The sequence below is a fragment of the Tinamus guttatus genome, unplaced genomic scaffold (assembly GCF_059628265.1).
Source record: "Tinamus guttatus ecotype Peru unplaced genomic scaffold, ASM5962826v1 Tinamus_guttatus_pri_ptg001142l, whole genome shotgun sequence".
NCBI classification, from domain to species: Eukaryota; Metazoa; Chordata; class Aves; order Tinamiformes; family Tinamidae; genus Tinamus; species Tinamus guttatus.
Genome location: NW_028289676.1, coordinates 12,302 through 31,749, shown reverse-complemented (window position 1 = coordinate 31,749; position 19,448 = coordinate 12,302). Strand labels below are relative to the sequence as shown.

Sequence of the window (19,448 nt, the reverse complement as noted above, 5' to 3'; positions counted from 1 at the left end):
CACGGGGGGACACAGGGACACGGGGGGGACATGGGGACACAGGGACGGGGGGACACAGGGGGACACGGGGGACACAGGGACACGGGGGGACATGGGGACACAGGGGGACATGGAGACACAGGGGGACATGGGACACAAGGGGACAGGGACATGGGACACAGGGACACGGGGGACATGGGGACACGGAGGTGACACGGGGGGACACGGGGGGACACCAGGGAACACGGGGGGACGGGGACACAGAGGGGACACGGGGGGACACGGGGGGACATGGGGGGGATGGGGACACAGGGACGGGGGGACACGCGGGGATACGGGGGGACATGGGGACACAGGGGGACATGGAGACACAGGGGGACACGGGGGGACATGGGGACACGGGGGGACACAGGGACTCGGGGGACATGGGGACACGGGGGACACGGGGACACGGGGGGACACCAGGGAACACGGGGGGGCGGGGACATGGGGGGGACATGGGGACACAGGGGGACATGGAGACACGGGGGGACACAAGGGGACAGGGACATGGGACACAGGGACACAGGGGACATGGGGACACGGAGGGGACACGGGGGACACGGGGGGACACCAGGGAACACGGGGGGACGGGGACACAGAGGGGACACGGAGGGGACATGGGGACACAGGGACGGGGGGACGCGCGGGGATACGGGGGGACACAGGGACACGGGGGACATGGGGACACGGGGGACATGGGGACACGGGACATGGAGACACAGGGGGACACAGGGGGACGGGGGACACGGGGGGACGGGAACATAGGGGGACACGGGGACACAGAGGGGACATGGGGGGACACAAGGGGACAGGGACATGGGACACAGGGACACGGGGGACATGGGGACACGGGGACACGGGGGGGACATGGGGACACAGGGACGGGGGGACACGCGGGGATACGGGGGGACACAGGGACACGAGGGACATGGGGACACAGGGGGACACGGGGGGACATGGGGACACGGGGGGACACAGGGACTCGGGGGACATGGGGACACGGGGGACATGGGGACACGGGGGACACGGGGGGGACACAGGGACACATGGGGACACAGGGACACAAGGGGACATGGAGACACAGGGGGACACAGGGGGACACAAGGGGACAGGGACATGGGACACAGGGACACGGGGGACATGGGGACACAGGGGGACACGTGGGGACACAGGGACACGGGGGGACACGGGGGGGACACCAGGGAACACGGGGGGACGGGGACACAGAGGGGACACGGGGGGACACAGGGGGACAGGGACACGGGACACAGGGACACGGGGGACACGGGGACACGGAGGGGACACGGGGGGACGGGAACATGGGGGGACACAGAGGGGACACTGGGGGGGACACCGGGGCTGCCACGCGGCGGTGGCGCCGTCCCCGTTGTCACTGTCCCCCGTGCCTGGTGTCCCCGTGGTCGCGGTGTCCCTGGTGTCCCCGTTGTCACCGTCACTGGCCCCGTTGCAGTGACCCGCGGGTCGTGGAGCGCACAGCGGTGTCCCCAATGTCCCCAATGTCCCCAGTGTCCCCAATGTCCCCAATGTCCCCAATGTCCCCATTGTCATTGTCCCCATTGTCACCCATAGGGACCCCTGTTTCGTGGAGCGCACACTGTGCGTGGCCGGGACGGTGTCCCCAGTGTCACTGTCATTGTCCCCAGTGTCCCCAGTGTCGCTCTGATTGTCACTGTCACCCCACAGGGACGGTGTCCCCAATGTCCCCAGTGTCATTGTCATTGTCCCCATAGGGACCCCTGTTTTGTGGAGCGCATGCTGCGCCTGGCTGGGATGGTGTCCCCAATGTCCCCAATGTCCCCAGTGTCACTGTCATTGTCATTGTCATTGTCCCCAATGTCCCCAATGTCATTGTCATTGTCCCCAATGTCCCCAATGTCATTGCAGGGATCCCCCTTTTGTGGAGCGGATGCTCCAGCTCGCGGGGACGGTGTCCCCAGTGTCCCCAATGTCCCCAATGTCCCCAGTGTCCTCAGTGTCCCCAGTGTCCCCAATGTCACTGTTATTGCCATTGTCCCCAATGTCCTTGTCATTGTCCCCATAGGGACCCCCATTTTGTGGAGCGGATGCTCTGCCTGGCCAGGACGGTGTCCGCAATGTCCCCAATGTCCCCAATGTCCCCGATGTCCCCAGTGTCCCCAGTGTCCCCAATGTCCCCAGTGTCCCCGATGTCCCCAATGTCCCCAATGACCCCAACATCCCCAATGTCCCCAATGTCCCCAGTGTCCCCAGTGTCCCCAATGTCCCCAACGTCCCCAATGTCCCCAATGTCCCCAATATCCCCAATGTCCCCAACGTCCCAATGTCCCCAATGTCCCCAACGTCCCCAGTGTCCCCAATGTCCCAATGTCCCCAACGTCCCCAATGTCCCCAGTGACCCCAACGTCCCCAATGTCCCCAACGTCCCCAATGTCCCCAATGTCCCCAATGTCCCCAATGTCCCCAATGTCATTCCCATTCCATAGGGATCCCCGTTTCGTGGAGCGGACGCTCCGTCTCGCCGGGACGCAGCCACTCGAGGTCCTCGAGGCCCTGCACCGCAGCTGTCCCCAATGTCCCCAACGTCCCCAACGTCCCCAATGTCCCCAATGTCCCCAATGTCCCCAATGTCCCCAACGTCCCCAATGTCCCCAATGTCCCCAATGTCCCCAATGTCCCCATCATTCCATAGGGATCCCCGTTTCGTGGAGCGGACGCTCCGCTTGGCCGGGACGCAGCCACTCGAGGTCCTCGAGGCCCTGCACCGCAGCTGTCCCCAATGTCCCCAATGTCCCCAACGTCCCCGATGTCCCCAATGTCCCCAATGTCCCTGATGTCCCCAACGTCCCCAATGTCCCCAATGTCATTGTCACCCATAGGGATCCCCGTTTCGTGGAGCGGACGCTCCGTCTCGCCGGGACGCAGCCACTCGAGGTCCTCGAGGCCCTGCACCGCAGCTGTCCCCAATGTCCCCAATGTCCCCGATGTCCCCAATGTCCCCAATGTCCCCGATGTCCCCAATGTCCCAATGTCCCCAATGTCCCCAATATCCCCAATGTCCCCAATGTCCCCAATGTCATTCCCATTCCATAGGGATCCCCGTTTCGTGGAGCGGACGCTCCGTCTCGCCGGGACGCAGCCACTCGAGGTCCTCGAGGCCCTGCACCGCAGCTGTCCCCAATGTCCCCAATGTCCCCAATGACCCCAATGTCCCCAATGTCCCCAACGTCCCCAATGTCCCCAATGTCCCCAACGTCCCCAACGTCCCCAATGTCCCCAATGTCCCCAATGTCCCCAATGACCCCAATGTCCCCAATGTCCCCAACGTCCCCAATGTCCCCAATGTCCCCAATGTCCCCAATGTCCCCAATGTCCCCAATGTCATTCCCATTCCATAGGGATCCCCGTTTCGTGGAGCGGACGCTCGGGTTGGCCGGGACGCAGCCACTCGAGGTCCTCGAGGCCCTGCACCGCAGCTGTCCCCAATGTCCCCAATGTCCCCAATGTCCCCAATGTCCCCAGTGTCCCCATTGTCCCCAATGTCCCCAGTGTCCCCAATGTCCCCAACGTCCCCAACGTCCCCAATGTCCCCAATGTCATTCCCATTCCATAGGGATCCCCGTTTCGTGGAACGCACCCTTCGTGTCGCCGGGACGCAGCCACTCGAGGTCCTCGAGGCCCTGCACCGCAGCTGTCCCCAACGTCCCCAATGTCCCCAACGTCCCCAATGTCCCCAATGTCCCCAATGTCCCCATCATTCCATAGGGATCCCCGTTTCGTGGAACGCACCCTGCGCTTGGCCGGGACGCAGCCACTCGAGGTCCTCGAGGCCCTGCACCGCAGCTGTCCCCAATGTCCCCAATGTCCCCAATGTCCCCAACATCCCCAACGTCCCCAATGTCCCCAATGTCCCCAATGTCCCCAATGTCCCCAATGTCCCCATCATTCCATAGGGATCCCCGTTTCGTGGAGCGGACGCTCCGGTTGGCCGGGACGCAGCCACTCGAGGTCCTCGAGGCCCTGCACCGCAGCTGTCCCCAACGTCCCCAATGTCCCCAACGTCCCCAATGTCCCCAATGTCCCCAATGTCCCCAATGTCCCCAGTGTCCCCAACGTCCCCAATGTCCCCAACGTCCCCAACGTCCCCAATGTCCCCAATGTCCCCAATGTCATTCCCATTCCGTAGGGATCCCCGTTTCGTGGAACGCACCCTTCGTGTCGCCGGGACGCAGCCACTCGAGGTCCTCGAGGCCCTGCACCGCAGCTGTCCCCAATGTCCCCAATGTCCCCAATGTCCCCAATGTCCCCAATGTCATTGTCACCCATAGGGATCCCCGTTTCGTGGAACGGACGCTCCGTCTCGCCGGGACGCAGCCACTCGAGGTCCTCGAGGCCCTGCACCGCAGCTGTCCCCAATGTCCCCAATGTCCCAATGTCCCCAACATCCCCAATGTCCCCAATGTCCCCAATGTCCCCAACGTCCCCAATGTCCCCAATGTCCCCAATGTCATTGTCACCCATAGGGATCCCCGTTTCGTGGAACGCACCCTGCGCTTGGCCGGGACGCAGCCACTCGAGGTCCTCGAGGCCCTGCACCGCAGCTGTCCCCAATGTCCCCAACGTCCCCAATGTCCCCAACGTCCCCAATATCCCCAATGTCCCCAGTGTCCCCAATGTCCCCAATGTCCCCAATGTCCCAACGTCCCCAATGTCCCAATGTCCCCAACGTCCCCAATGTCCCCGATGTCCCCAACGTCCCCAATGTCCCCAATGTCCCCAACGTCCCCAACGTCCCCAACGTCCCCAATGTCCCCAATGTCATTGTCACCCATAGGGATCCCCGTTTCGTGGAGCGGACGCTCCGTCTCGCCGGGACGCAGCCACTCGAGGTCCTCGAGGCCCTGCACCGCAGCTGTCCCCAATGTCCCCAATGTCCCAATGTCCCCAACATCCCCAATGTCCCCAATGTCCCCAATGTCCCCAACGTCCCCAATGTCCCCAATGTCCCCAATGTCATTGTCACCCATAGGGATCCCCGTTTCGTGGAACGCACCCTGCGCTTGGCCGGGACGCAGCCACTCGAGGTCCTCGAGGCCCTGCACCGCAGCTGTCCCCAATGTCCCCAATGTCCCCAATGTCCCCAATGTCATTGTCACCCATAGGGATCCCCGTTTCGTGGAACGCACCCTGCGCTTGGCCGGGACGCAGCCACTCGAGGTCCTCGAGGCCCTGCACCGCAGCTGTCCCCAATGTCCCCAATATCCCCAACGTCCCCAATGTCATTCCCATTCCATAGGGATCCCCGTTTCGTGGAGCGGACGCTCGGGTTGGCCGGGACGCAGCCACTCGAGGTCCTCGAGGCCCTGCACCGCAGCTGTCCCCAATGTCCCCAATGTCCCCAATGTCCCCAATGTCCCCAGTGTCCCCATTGTCCCCAATGTCCCCAGTGTCCCCAATGTCCCCAACGTCCCCAACGTCCCCAATGTCCCCAATGTCATTCCCATTCCATAGGGATCCCCGTTTCGTGGAGCGGACGCTCCGTCTCGCCGGGACGCAGCCACTCGAGGTCCTCGAGGCCCTGCACCGCAGCTGTCCCCAACGTCCCCAATGTCCCCAACGTCCCCAATGTCCCCAATGTCCCCAATGTCCCCATCATTCCATAGGGATCCCCGTTTCGTGGAACGCACCCTGCGCTTGGCCGGGACGCAGCCACTCGAGGTCCTCGAGGCCCTGCACCGCAGCTGTCCCCAACGTCCCCAATGTCCCCAACGTCCCCAATGTCCCCAATGTCCCCAATGTCCCCAATGTCCCCAGTGTCCCCAACGTCCCCAATGTCCCCAACGTCCCCAACGTCCCCAATGTCCCCAATGTCCCCAATGTCATTCCCATTCCGTAGGGATCCCCGTTTCGTGGAACGCACCCTTCGTGTCGCCGGGACGCAGCCACTCGAGGTCCTCGAGGCCCTGCACCGCAGCTGTCCCCAATGTCCCCAACATCCCCAATGTCCCTAACATCCCCAATGTCCCCAATGTCCTCAATGTCCCCAATGTCCCCAATGTCATTCCCATTCCATAGGGATCCCCGTTTCGTGGAACGCACCCTGCGCTTGGCCGGGACGCAGCCACTCGAGGTCCTCGAGGCCCTGCACCGCAGCTGTCCCCAATGTCCCCAATGTCCCCAATGTCCCCAATGTCCCCAATGTCATTGTCACCCGTAGGGATCCCCGTTTCGTGGAGCGGACGCTCCGTCTCGCCGGGACGCAGCCACTCGAGGTCCTCGAGGCCCTGCACCGCAGCTGTCCCCAATGTCCCCAATGTCCCAATGTCCCCAACATCCCCAATGTCCCCAATGTCCCCAATGTCCCCAACGTCCCCAATGTCCCCAATGTCCCCAATGTCATTGTCACCCATAGGGATCCCCGTTTCGTGGAACGCACCCTGCGCTTGGCCGGGACGCAGCCACTCGAGGTCCTCGAGGCCCTGCACCGCAGCTGTCCCCAATGTCCCCAACGTCCCCAATGTCCCCAACGTCCCCAATATCCCCAATGTCCCCAGTGTCCCCAATGTCCCCAATGTCCCCAATGTCCCCAACGTCCCCAATGTCCCCAATGTCATTCCCATTCCGTAGGGATCCCCGTTTCGTGGAGCGGACGCTCCGCTTGGCCGGGACGCAGCCACTCGAGGTCCTCGAGGCCCTGCACCGCAGCTGTCCCCAATGTCCCCAACGTCCCCAATGTCCCCAATGTCCCAACGTCCCCAATGTCCCAATGTCCCCAACGTCCCCAATGTCCCCGATGTCCCCAACGTCCCCAATGTCCCCAATGTCCCCAACGTCCCCAACGTCCCCAACGTCCCCAATGTCCCCAATGTCATTGTCACCCATAGGGATCCCCGTTTCGTGGAGCGGACGCTCCGTCTCGCCGGGACGCAGCCACTCGAGGTCCTCGAGGCCCTGCACCGCAGCTGTCCCCAATGTCCCCAATGTCCCAATGTCCCCAACATCCCCAATGTCCCCAATGTCCCCATCATTCCATAGGGATCCCCGTTTCGTGGAACGCACCCTTCGTCTCGCCGGGACGCAGCCACTCGAGGTCCTCGAGGCCCTGCACCGCAGTTTGGTGGCCGAGCGGCCCCGGTCCTGGCCCGACTGCGTCGCCTGGGCCTGTCGCCACTGGCACGTCCAGTACCGGAACAACATCCGGCAGCTGCTGCACAACTTCCCGCCGGGACAGGTCGGGAATGCGGCGGGAATGAGGGGGGAGCGATGGGAACGACGGGAGCGGCGGGGGAGAGATGGGAGAGGGATGGGAGAGATGGGAAAGGGATGGGAACAATGGGAGAGATGGGAAAGGGATGGGAACAATGGGAGAGATGGGAACGATGGGAGAGAGATGGGAAAGGGATGGGAGAGATGGGAGAGATGGGAAAGGGATGGGAGAGATGGGAGAGATGGGAAAGGGGTGGGAGAGGGATGGGAGCGATGGGAGAGAGATGGGAGAGATGGGAGAGATGGGAAAGGGATGGGAACGACGGGGGAGAGATGGGAAAGGGATGGGAACGATGGGAGAGACAGGAAAGGGATGGGAACGACGGGGGAGAGATGGGAACGATGGGAGAGATGGGAACGATGGGGGAGAGATGGGAAAGGGATGGGAGAGAGATGGGAGAGATGGGAGAGAGATGGGAGAGAGATGGGAGAGATGGGAGAGATGGGAGAGATGGGAGAGATGGGAAAGGGACGGGAGAGATGGGAGAGATGGGAAAGGGATGGGAGAGATGGGAGAGATGGGAGAGATGGAGAGATGAGAGATGGGAGAGATGGGAGAGATGGGAGAGATGGGAGAGATGGGAAAGGGACGGGAGAGATGGGAGAGAGATGGGAGAGAGATGGGAGAGATGGGAGAGATGGGAGAGACGGGGTGGTTTCGTGGGGGATTTGGGGAGAATTGGGGGCGTTTGGGGACAATCTGGGGCTTTTGGGGACAATTTGGGGCATTTGGGGACAATCTGGGGCTTTTGGGGGCAGTCTGGGGCGTTTGGGGACAATCTGGGGCGTTTGGGGACAATTGGGGGCGTCTGAGGACAATCTGGGGCGTTTGGGGACAATCCGGGGCATTTGGGGACAATTTGGGGCATTTGGGGGCAATCTGGGCTTTTGGGGGCAGTCTGGGGTGTTTGGGGACAATCTGGCGCGTTTGGGGACAATTGGGGGCGTTTGGGGACAATCTGGGGCATTTGGGGACAATTGGGGGTCTTTGGGGACAATTCAGGGCATTTGGGGACAATCCGGGGTGTTTGGGGACAATCCAGGGTCTTTGGGGACAATATGGGGCGTTTGAGGACAATTTGGGGCTTTTGGGGACAGTCCGGGGTGTTTGGGGACAATTGGGGGCGTTTGGGGACAATCTGGGGCATTTGGGGACAATTGGGGGTCTTTGGGGACAATTCAGGGCATTTGGGGACAATCCGGGGTGTTTGGGGACAATCCAGGGTCTTTGGGGACAATTTGGGGCATTTGAGGACAATCTGGGGCTTTTGGGGACAGTCTGGGGTGTTTGGGGACACTCCGGGACATTTGAGGACAATCTGGGGCGTTTGGGGACAATCCAGGGTGTTTGGGAACAATCCAGGGCGTTTGGGGACAATCTGGGGCGTTTGGGAACAATCCGGGGCGTTTGGGGACAATTCAGGGCATTTGGGGACAATCCGGGGCATTTGGGGACAATCTGGGGCGTTTGGGGACAATTTGGGCCGTTTGGGTCCCCGGAGGGTGATTTGGGGGCCCCGTTTGGGGGGAAATCGCGGGGATTCGGGGGTTTCATCCCCCGCCGTCTGTTCTCCCCCCGCCCCGTGATGACGTCACGGCTCCCCCCCGATGACGTCACGCCCCCGATGACGTCACGCCCCGCAGAAGACCAACGCGGGGACCCTGTTCTGGTCGGGGCCCAAGCGCTGCCCCCACCCGCTGACCTTCGACCCCGACAACGTGAGACCCCCCCCCGTGTCCCCTCTGTCACCCGCGGGTGCCACCGGGACCCCCCCGGGGCCACCCGGGTCCCCACGCGTCCCTACGTGTCCCCATGTGTCCCCGTGTGTCCCCAAATGTCCCCACGGGTCCCTACGTGTCCCCTGTGTCCCCATTTGTCCCCAAATGTCCCCATGGGTCCCTACGTGTCCCCATGTGTCCCCACGGGTCCCCTGTGTCCCCATGTGTCCCCAAATGTCCCCATGGGTCCCTACGTGTCCCATGTGTCCCCTGTGTTGCCCCATGTGCCTGTGTGTCCCCAAGTGTCCCATGTGTCCCCATGTGTCCCCATGTGTCCCCTGTGTCGCCCCATGTGCCTATGTGTCCCCAAGTGTCCCCTGTGTCCCAAATGTCCCCATTTGTCCCTACATGTCCCTTATGTCCCCCTGTGTCCCCAAGTATCCCCAAGTGCCCCCGTGTCCTCAAGTGTCCCCAAGTGTCCCCACGTGTCCTTATATCCCCATGTCCCTACATGTTCCATGTCCCCAAGTGTCCCCATGTGTTTCCATGTGTCCCCATGTGTCCCTACGTGTCCCTTGTGTCCCCCTGTGTCCCCAAATGTCCCCAAGTGTCCCCATGTTTCCCCACGTGTCCCCACGTGTCCCCAAATGTCCCCACGGGTCCCTACGTGTCCCCCTGTGTCCCCTGTGTCACCCCATGTCCCTATGTGTCCCCCAGTGTCCCCACGTGTCCCCAAGTGTCCCCCGTGTCCCAAATGTCCCCATGTGTCCCCATGTGTCTCCATGTGTCCCTACATGTCCCTTGTGTCCCCCTGTGTCCCCAAGTGTCCACACATGTCCCCAAGTGTCCCCATGTGTCTCCACTTGTCCTCACATTTCCCCACATGTCCCATGTCCCCACGTGTCCCCACGTGTCCCCCGTGTCCCCAAGTGTCCCCACGTGTCCCCATGTGTCCCCAGATGTCTCCTGTGTCCCCACATGTCCCCAAGTGTCCCCATGTCCCCGTGTCCCCATGTGTCCCCATGTGTCCCTTGTGTCTCTCTGTGTCCCCAAATGTCCCCAAGTGTCCCCATGTCCCCCACGTGTCCCCATGTCCCCCTGTGTCCCCACATGTCCCCAAGTGTCCCCAAATGTCCCCATGTGTCCCCTTGTGTCCTCACGTGTCCCTATGTGTCTCCTGTGTCCCCATGTGTCCTCATGTGTCCCTACATGTCCCCACATGTCCCCATATCCCCCATGTCCCCACGTGTCCCCACATGTCCCCAAATGTCCCCAAGTGTCCCCAAATGTCCCCATGTGTCCCCTTGTGTCCTCACGTGTCCCTATGTGTTTCCTGGGTCCCAATGTGTCCTCAGGTGTCCCTAAGTGTCCCCACGTGTCCCCATATCCCCCATGTCCCCGCGTGTCCCCATGTCCCCACATGTCCCCAAATGTCCCCAAATGTCCCCATGTGTCCCCATGTGTCCTCACGTGTCCCTATGTGTCTCCTGTGTCCCCATGTGTCCTCAAGTGTCCCTACATGTCCCCACGTGTCCCCATATCCCCCATGTCCCGACATGTCCCCATGTCCCCCCATGTCCCCACATGTCCCCATGTCCCCCCAAATGTCCCCAAATGTCCCCAATGTCCCCCCAGCCGCTGCACCTGGACTACGTGGTGGCGGCCGCCAACCTCCTGGCTCAGTCCTACGGGCTGGGGGGATCCGGGATCGCGGGGCCGTCCGGGAGCTGCTCCGGCGCGTCCGCGTCCCCACGTGTCCCCAAATGTCCCCAAGTGTCCCCATGTGTCCCCACATGTCCCTAAGTGTCCCCCATGTCCCCACATGTCCCCAAGTGTCCCCAAGTGTCCCCATGTGTCCCCATGTGTCCTCACGTGTCCCTATGTGTCTCCTGTGTCCCCATGTGTCCTCAAGTGTCCCTACATGTCCCCACATGTCCCCATGTCCTCAAATGTCCCCATGCATCCCCACATGTCTCTATGTGTCTCCTGTGTCCTCAAGTGTCCCCACGTGTCCCCCATGTCCCCATGTGTCCCTATGTCCCCATGTGTCCCCATGGGTCCCCATGTGTCCCCAGGTGTCCCCATGTCCCTGTGTGTCCCCAAGTGTCCCCATGTCCCCGTGTCCCCATGTGTCCCTTGTGTCTCTCTGTGTCCCCAAATGTCCCTATGTGTCCCCATGTGTCCCCATGTCCCCCCATGTGCCCCCACGTGTCCCCATGTCCCCCTGTGTCCCCAAGTGTCCCCAAATGTCCCCATGTGTCCCCATGTGTCCCCAAATGTCCCCAAGTGTCCCCACGTGTCCCCATGTGTCCTCACGTGTCCCTACATGTCCCCACGTGTCCCCATATCCCCCATGTCCCCACATGTCCCCATGTCCCCCTGTGTCCCCACGTGTCCCCAAGTGTCCCCAAGTGTCCCCATGTGTCCCCAAGTGTCCCCATGTGTCCCCATGTGTCCCCATGTGTCCTCACATGTCCCTATGTGTCTCCTGTGTCCCCACATCTCCTCAAGTGTCCCCACGTGTCCCCCATGTCCCCATGTGTCCCATGTGTCCCCATGTGTCCCCATGGGTCCCCATGTGTCCCCAGGTGTCCCCATGTCCCTGTGTGTCCCCAAGTGTCCCCATGTCCCCGTGTCCCCATGTGTCCCTTGTGTCTCTCTGTGTCCCCAAATGTCCCTATGTGTCCCCATGTCCCCCCATGTGCCCCCACGTGTCCCCATGGCCCCCTCTGCCCCCAAATGTCCCCAAGTGTCCCCAAATGTCCCCATGTGTCCCCATGTGTCCTCACATGTCCCTATGTGTTTCATGTGTCCTCAAGTGTCCCTAAGTGTCCCCACGTGTCCCCATATCCCCCGTGTCCCCATGTCCCCATGTCCCCATGGGTCCCCATGTGTCCCTTGTGTCTCTCTGTGTCCCCAAATGTCCCCAAGTGTCCCCATGTGTCCCCTTGTGTCCTCACATGTCCCTATGTGTCTCCTGTGTCCCCATGTGTCCTCAAGTGTCCCTACATGTCCCCACGTGTCCCCATATCCCCCATGTCCCCATGTGTCCCCATGTCCCCAGATGTCCCCAAATGTCCCCAAATGTCCCCAATGTCCCCCCAGCCGCTGCACCTGGACTACGTGGTGGCGGCCGCCAACCTCCTGGCTCAGTCCTACGGGCTGGGGGGATCCCGGGATCGCGGGGCCGTCCGGGAGCTGCTCCGGCGCGTCCGCGTCCCCACGTGTCCCCAAGTGTCCCCAAGTGTCCCCATGTGTCCCCAAGTGTCCCCATGTGTCCCCATGTGTCCCCATGTGTCCTCACATGTCCCTATGTGTCTCCTGTGTCCCCACATCTCCTCAAGTGTCCCCACGTGTCCCCCATGTCCCCATGTGTCCCTATGTCCCCATGTGTCCCCATGGGTCCCCATGTGTCCCCAGGTGTCCCCATGTCCCTGTGTGTCCCCAAGTGTCCCCATGTCCCCGTGTCCCCATGTGTCCCTTGTGTCTCTCTGTGTCCCCAAATGTCCCCAAGTGTCCCTATGTGTCCCCACATGTCCCCATGTCCCCCCACATGTCCCCACATGTCCCCAAATGTCCCCAAATGTCCCCAAATGTCCCCGTGTCCCCCCAGCCGCTGCACCTGGACTACGTGGTGGCGGCCGCCAACCTCCTGGCTCAGTCCTACGGGCTGGGGGGATCCCGGGATCGCGGGGCCGTCCGGGAGCTGCTCCGGCGCGTCCGCGTCCCCGACTTCGCCCCGCGCGCCGGCGTCCGCATCCACGTGTCCGACCAGGAGCTGCAGAGCGCCAGCGCCGCCGTCGGTGCGCGGGGACGGGGACACCGCGGGGACGGGGACAAGGGGACGGGGACGGGGGACACCGTGGGGACAGGGGACAGGGATGGGGACGGGGACAGGGATAATGGGGATGGGAATGGGGACAGCAGGGACGGGGACACCGTGGGGACAAGGGACACCATGGGGACAAGGATAATGGGGAGGGGAATGGGGACACCATGGGGACAGCCTTGGGGACAGGGACAGGGATAATGGGGAGGGGAATGGGGACAGCGGGGACGGGGACACCGTGGGGACGGGGACAGGGGACACCGTGGGGACAGCATGGGGACAGGGATAATGGGGATGGGGACAAGGGACACCGTGGGGACAGCCTTGGGGACGGGGGATGGGGATGGGGATAGCCATGGGGACAGCCTTGGGGACAGGGACAGGGACAGGGATAATGGGGATGGGGACAAGGGACACCGTGGGGACAGCCTTGGGGACGGGGACAGGGACAGGGGACACCATGGGGACAGCCATGGGGACAGGGACAGGGATAATGGGGATGGGAATGGGGACAGTGGGGACGGGGACACCGTGGGGACAGCCATGGGGACGGGGACACCGTGGAGACAAGGGACACCATGGGGACAGGGACAGGGATAATGGGGAGGGGAATGGGGACACCACGGGGACAGGGGGCAGGGATGGGGACAGCCATGGGGACAGGGGACAGCCATGGGGACAGGGGAAAGCCATGGGGATGGGGACACCGTGGAGATGGGGACACCATGGGGATAGCGGGGACGGGGACAAGGGACACCGTGGGGACAGGGACGGGGATAATGGGGATGGGAATGGGGACAGCGGGGACGGGGACGGGGACACCATGGGGACAGGGACAGGGATAATGGGGATGGGGACAGAGATAATGGGGATGGGAATGGGGACAGCGGGGACGGGGATGGGAACAGCCATGGGGACAGCCTTGGGGACGGGGACAGGGACAGGGATAATGGGGATGGGGACAGGGGACACCATGGGGACAGGGACAGGGACAAGGGGACAGGGACAGGGGACACCATGGGGACAGGGACAGGGACAAGGGGACGGGGACGGGGGACACCGTGGGGACGGGGACAGGGATAATGGGGATGGGAATGGGGACACCATGGGGACAGCCTTGGGGACGGGGACAGGGATAATGGGGAGGGGAATGGGGACAGCGGGGACGGGGACACCGTGGGGACAGGGACAGGGATAATGGGGATGGGGACAGGGGACACCATGGGGACAGCGGGGACAGGGACACCGTGGGGACGGGGACAAGGGGACAGGGACGGGGACAGCCATGGGGACAGGGGAAAGCCATGGGGATGGGGACACCATGGGGATAGCGGGGACGGGGACAAGGGACACCATGGGGACAGGGGGCAGGGATGGGGACAGCCATGGGGACAGGGGAAAGCCATGGGGACAGGGGACACCATGGGGATAGCGGGGACGGGGACAAGGGACACCGTGGGGACAGGGACGGGGACAAGGGGACGGGGACACCATGGGGACAGGGGACAGGGATGGGGACAGCCATGGGGACAGGGGACAGCCATGGGGACGGGGAACACCATGGGGACAGCCTTGGGGACAGGGACAGGGATAATGGGGATGGGAATGGGGACAGCGGGGACGGGGACACCGTGGGGACGAGGGACACCGTGGGGACGGGGACAGGGATAATGGGGATGGGAATGGGGACACCATGGGGACAGCCTTGGGGACGGGGACAGGGATAATGGGGATGGGGACAGGGGACACCATGGGGACAGCGGGAACGGGGACGGGAATGGGGACAGCGATGGGGACAGTGATGGGGACAGGGGGACAGCCATGGGGACAGCTATGGGGACAGGGGACAGCCATGGGGACAGCCTTGGGGACAGGGGACACCATGGGGACAGCCTTGGGGACAGGGACAGGGATAATGGGGATGGGGACATGGATGGGAACAGGGACGGGAATGGGGACAGTGGGGATGGGGACGGGGACAGCGGCAACAGGGACATTGGGGACAGGGGGACACCCAGGGGGATGATGACAGCAGGGACAGCAATGGGGACAGCGGGGGGGGGCAGCAGGGGGACGGGGACACCCAGAGGGATGGGGACAGGGATGGGGACAGGGATGGGGACACCCGGGGGGACGGGGATGGGGACAGGGGGACGGGGACACCCGGGGGGACGGGGACACCCGTGGGTGCTGGGGGACCTGGGGGCGCCACAAGGTGCTGGGGGGTCCCCCCAGATGGCTGAGGGTCCCCACGTGTCCCCTGTGTCCCCCTGTGTCCCCATGTCCCCTGTGTCCCCTCCTCTCCCCATGTCCCCCCATGTCCCCCCATGTCCCCCCTTGTCCCCCATGTCCCCATCTCCCCCATGTCCCCAATGTCCCCTCTGTCCCCCATGTCCCCCATATCTGCCCTGTCCCCCCTATGTCCCCATGTCCCCCCGTGTCCCCATGTCCCCCCCATGTCCCCCATGTCCCCAATGTCCCCCCTTGTCCCCATATCCCCCCACATCTCCCCACATCCCCCCATGTTCCCCCTTGTCCCCCCATGTCCCCCATGTCCCCAATGTCCCCCCATGTCCCCCATATCTGCCCTGTCCCCCCTATGTCCCCATGTCCCCCCATGTCCCCATATCCCCATGTCCCCTTGTCCCCATATCCCCCCATGTCCCCCATGTCCCCATGTCCCCAATGTCCCCCATGTGTCCCGTGTCCCCGTATCCCCCCATGTCCCCAATGTCCCCCCTTGTCCCCATGTCCCATGTCCCCCCACATCCCCATGTCCCCCCATGTCCCCAATGTCCCTCATGTGTCCCGTGTCCCCCCATGTCCCCATGTCCCCCCATGTCCCCCCATGTCCCCAATGTCCCCCATGTGTCCCGTGTCCCTGTATCCCCCATGTCCCCATATCCCCCATGTCCCCATGTCCCCATCTCCCCCATGTCCCCCAATGTCCCCATGTCTCCATGTCCCCCATGTCCCCAATGTCCCCCCTTGTACCCATGTCCCCCCTTGTCCCCATGTCCCCCCATGTCCCCCATGTCCCCAATGTCCCCCATGTGTCCTGTGTCCCTGTATCCCCCCATGTCCCCAATGTCCCCCCTTGTCCCCATGTCCCCCATATCCCCCTTGTCCCCCTGTCCCCTGTGTCCCCCCATGTCCCCATGTCCCCCCATGTCCCCATGTCCCCATATCCCCCCTTGTCCCCATATCCCCCCATGTCCCCAATGTCCCCTCTGTCCCCCATGTCCCCATGTCCCCCGTGTCCCTGTGTCCCCCCATGTCCCCATTTCCCCCCCATGTCCCCCATGTCCCCCCATGTCCCCAATGTCCCCCATGTCCCCCATGTCCCCCCCATGTCCCCATGTCCCCCGTGTCCCCCCATGTCCCCAATGTCCCCCATGTCCCCCGCAGACGACGGCCGCCTCGAGGAGCTCCGCTCCTCCCTGCCCCGTCCCGAGGAGCTTCCCGGATTCCGGATGTTCCCGGTGGAATTCGAGAAGGTGGGAGCCGCCCCTCCCCCCCCGCAGCACCCATGGGTGCCCCCCCGGGCCCCGCCCACCCCCCCCATGTCCCCGTGTCCCCATGTCCCCACCCAGGACGATGACACCAACTTCCACATGGATTTCATCGTGGCGGCCTCCAACCTGCGCGCCGAGAACTACGACATCCCCCCGGCCGACCGGCACAAGGTGGGGACATTGGGGACATTGGGGACATTGGGGACACGGGGGACATTGGGGACATGGGGGATATGGGGGACATCGGGGACGTGGAGACATGGGGACGTTGGGGACACGGGGGGGACACGGGGGGGACACGAGGACATGGGGGGACATGGGGGACACGGGGGATATGGGGGGACGTGGAGACATGGAGGACATGGGAGAGACATGGGGACACAGGGGGACATTGGGGACATGGGGGACATTGGGATACATGGGGGATATGGGGGACATTGGGGTACATTGGGGACACGGGGGACATTGGGGACATGGGGGACATGGGGACATTGGGGGACATTGGGGACATTGGGGACACGGGGGACATTGGGGACATGGGGGACATGGGGACATTGGGGACATTGGGGACATTGGGATACATTGGGATACATTGGGGACATGGGGACACAGGGGGACATGGGGGATATGGGGGACATGGGGGATATTGGGGACATTGGGATACTTTGGGGACATTGGGGATATGGGGGACATCGGGGACATGGAGACATGGGGACATTGGGGACATGGAGGGACATGGGGGACACTGGGGGATATGGGGGGACATGGAGACATGGGGGATATGGGAGAGACACGGGGACATGGGGGGATGTGGGGACATGGGGGACATGGGGGATATTGGAGACATTGGGATACATTGGGGACATGGGGGATATGGGGGACATTGGGGAACATTGGGGACATGGGGGACATTGGGGACATGGGGACATTGGGGACATTGGGGACATGGAGGACATTGGGGACATGGGGGATATGGAGGGATATGGGGGACATTGGGGACATGGGGGGACATCGGGGACATTGGGATACATTGGGGACATTGGGATACATTGGGGACATGGGGGATATGGGGGAGACATGGGGACACGGGGACATGGGGACATGGGATATGGGGACATGGGGACATGGGGGGATATGGGGACATGGGGACACAGGGACATGGAGGACATGGGGGGACATGGAGGACATAGGGGACATGGGGACACGGGGGACACGGGATATGGGGACATGGGGACATGGGGGGATATGGGGACATGGGGACACAGGGACATGGGGGGACATGGAGGACATGGGGGGACATGGAAGACATAGGGGACATGGGGACACGGGGACATGGGGGACACAGGGGGACATTGGGGACATGGGGGGACATTGGGGACATGGGAACATGGGGGGATATGGAGGGATATGGGGGGACATTGGGGACACTGGGACCAAGCGGGAAGGTGACGCTGGGGAAACTGGGGACATTGGCGACCCTGGGGACACTGGGGCCTTTGGGGACATTGGTGACCCGGGGGACATTGGGGACACTGGGGACATTGGTGACCCTGGTGACATGAGTGACATTGGTGTCATTGGTGACATTGGGGCCATTGGTGACCCTGGTGCTATTGGTGACCCTGGTGCTATTGGTGACACTGGTGACATTGGTGACACTGGTGACATGGGTGTCATTGGTGCCATGTCCCCCCCCGCAGAGCAAGCTGATTGCGGGGAAGATGATCCTGGGGTCATTGGTGACACTGGTGTCATTTGTGACATGGGTGTCATTGGTGACATGGGTGTCATTGGTGTCATTGGTGACACATGGGGACATTGGTGACATTGTCCCCATGCAGAGCAAGCTGATCGCGGGGAAGATCATTCTGGGGCCATTGGTGACATGGGTGACATTGGTGTCATTGGTGACCCTGGTGACACTGGTGTCATTGGTGACACATGGGGACATTGGTGACATTGCTCCCATGCAGAGCAAGCTGATCACAGGGAAGATCATTCTGGGGCCATTGGTGACCCTGGTGACATGGGTGTCATTGGTGACGTGGGTGACATTGGTGACATTGGTGCCATTGGTGCCATGTCCCCCCTGCAGAGCAAGCTGATTGCGGGGAAGATGATCCTGGGGTCATTGGTGACATTGGTGACATTGGTGACACTGGTGACATTGGTGTCATTGTCCCCCCATTCAGAGCAAGCTGATGGAGGGGAAGATCATCCCAGGGTCATTGGTGACATGGGTGACATTGGTGACACTGGTGACCCTGGTGACATTGGTGACATTGGTGCCCCATTACTCCCATTCAGAGCAAGCTGATGGAGGGGAAGATCATCCCGGGGCCATTAGTGACATTGGTGTCATTGGTGACATTGGTGTCATTGTCCCCTGCAGAGCAAGCTGATCGCAGGGAAGATCATCCCGGGGTCATTGGTGACATGGATGTCATTGATGACATTGGTGACACTGGTGTCACTGTCCCCCCATTCACAGCAAGCTGATCGCGGGGAAGATCATCCCGGGGTCATTGGTGACCCTGGTGTCATTGGTGACATGGGTGTCATGGGTGTCATTGGTGACACCAGTGTCATTGGTGTCATTGATGTCATTGGTGTCATTGGTGTCATTGGTGTCATTGATGTCATCGGTGTCATTGTCCCCCCCTGCAGAGCAAGCTGATCGCGGGGAAGATCATCCCGGGGTCATTAGTGACATGGGTGTCATTGGTGTCATTGGTGACACCAGTGTCATTGGTGTCATTGATATCATTGGTGTCATTGGTGTCATTGGTGTCATTGGTGACCCTGGTCCCATTGTCCCCATTCAGAGCAAGCTGATCGCGGGGAAGATCATCCCGGGGTCATTGGTGTCATTGATGTCATTGATGTCATTGGTGACACCAGTGTCATTGGTGTCATTGGTGTCATTGATATCTTTGGTGTCATTGGTGTCTTTGGTGACCCTGGTGTCATTGTCCCCCCCTGCAGAGCAAGCTGATCACAGGGAAGATCATCCCGGGGTCATTAGTGACATTGATGTCATTGGTGTCATTGATGTCATTGGTGTCATTGGTGTCATTGGTCCCATTGTCCCCATTCAGAGC

General features: G+C 62.2%; 1 protein-coding gene across 1 annotated transcript in view; it reads left to right on the top strand.

Annotated features, from left to right (window-relative positions):
- LOC148590717 (ubiquitin-like modifier-activating enzyme 1) overlaps positions 1-19,448 on the top strand; it is a gene marked incomplete at both ends in the record, with an annotated part of 54,779 nt that overhangs the window by 26,855 nt on the left and 8,476 nt on the right. The window contains 6 exon segments of the mRNA XM_088538669.1: positions 7,054-7,249; positions 8,929-9,003; positions 12,109-12,219; positions 12,617-12,806; positions 16,241-16,329; positions 16,426-16,518. Coding sequence (XP_088394795.1) covers positions 7,054-7,249; positions 8,929-9,003; positions 12,109-12,219; positions 12,617-12,806; positions 16,241-16,329; positions 16,426-16,518 — 754 coding nt within the window.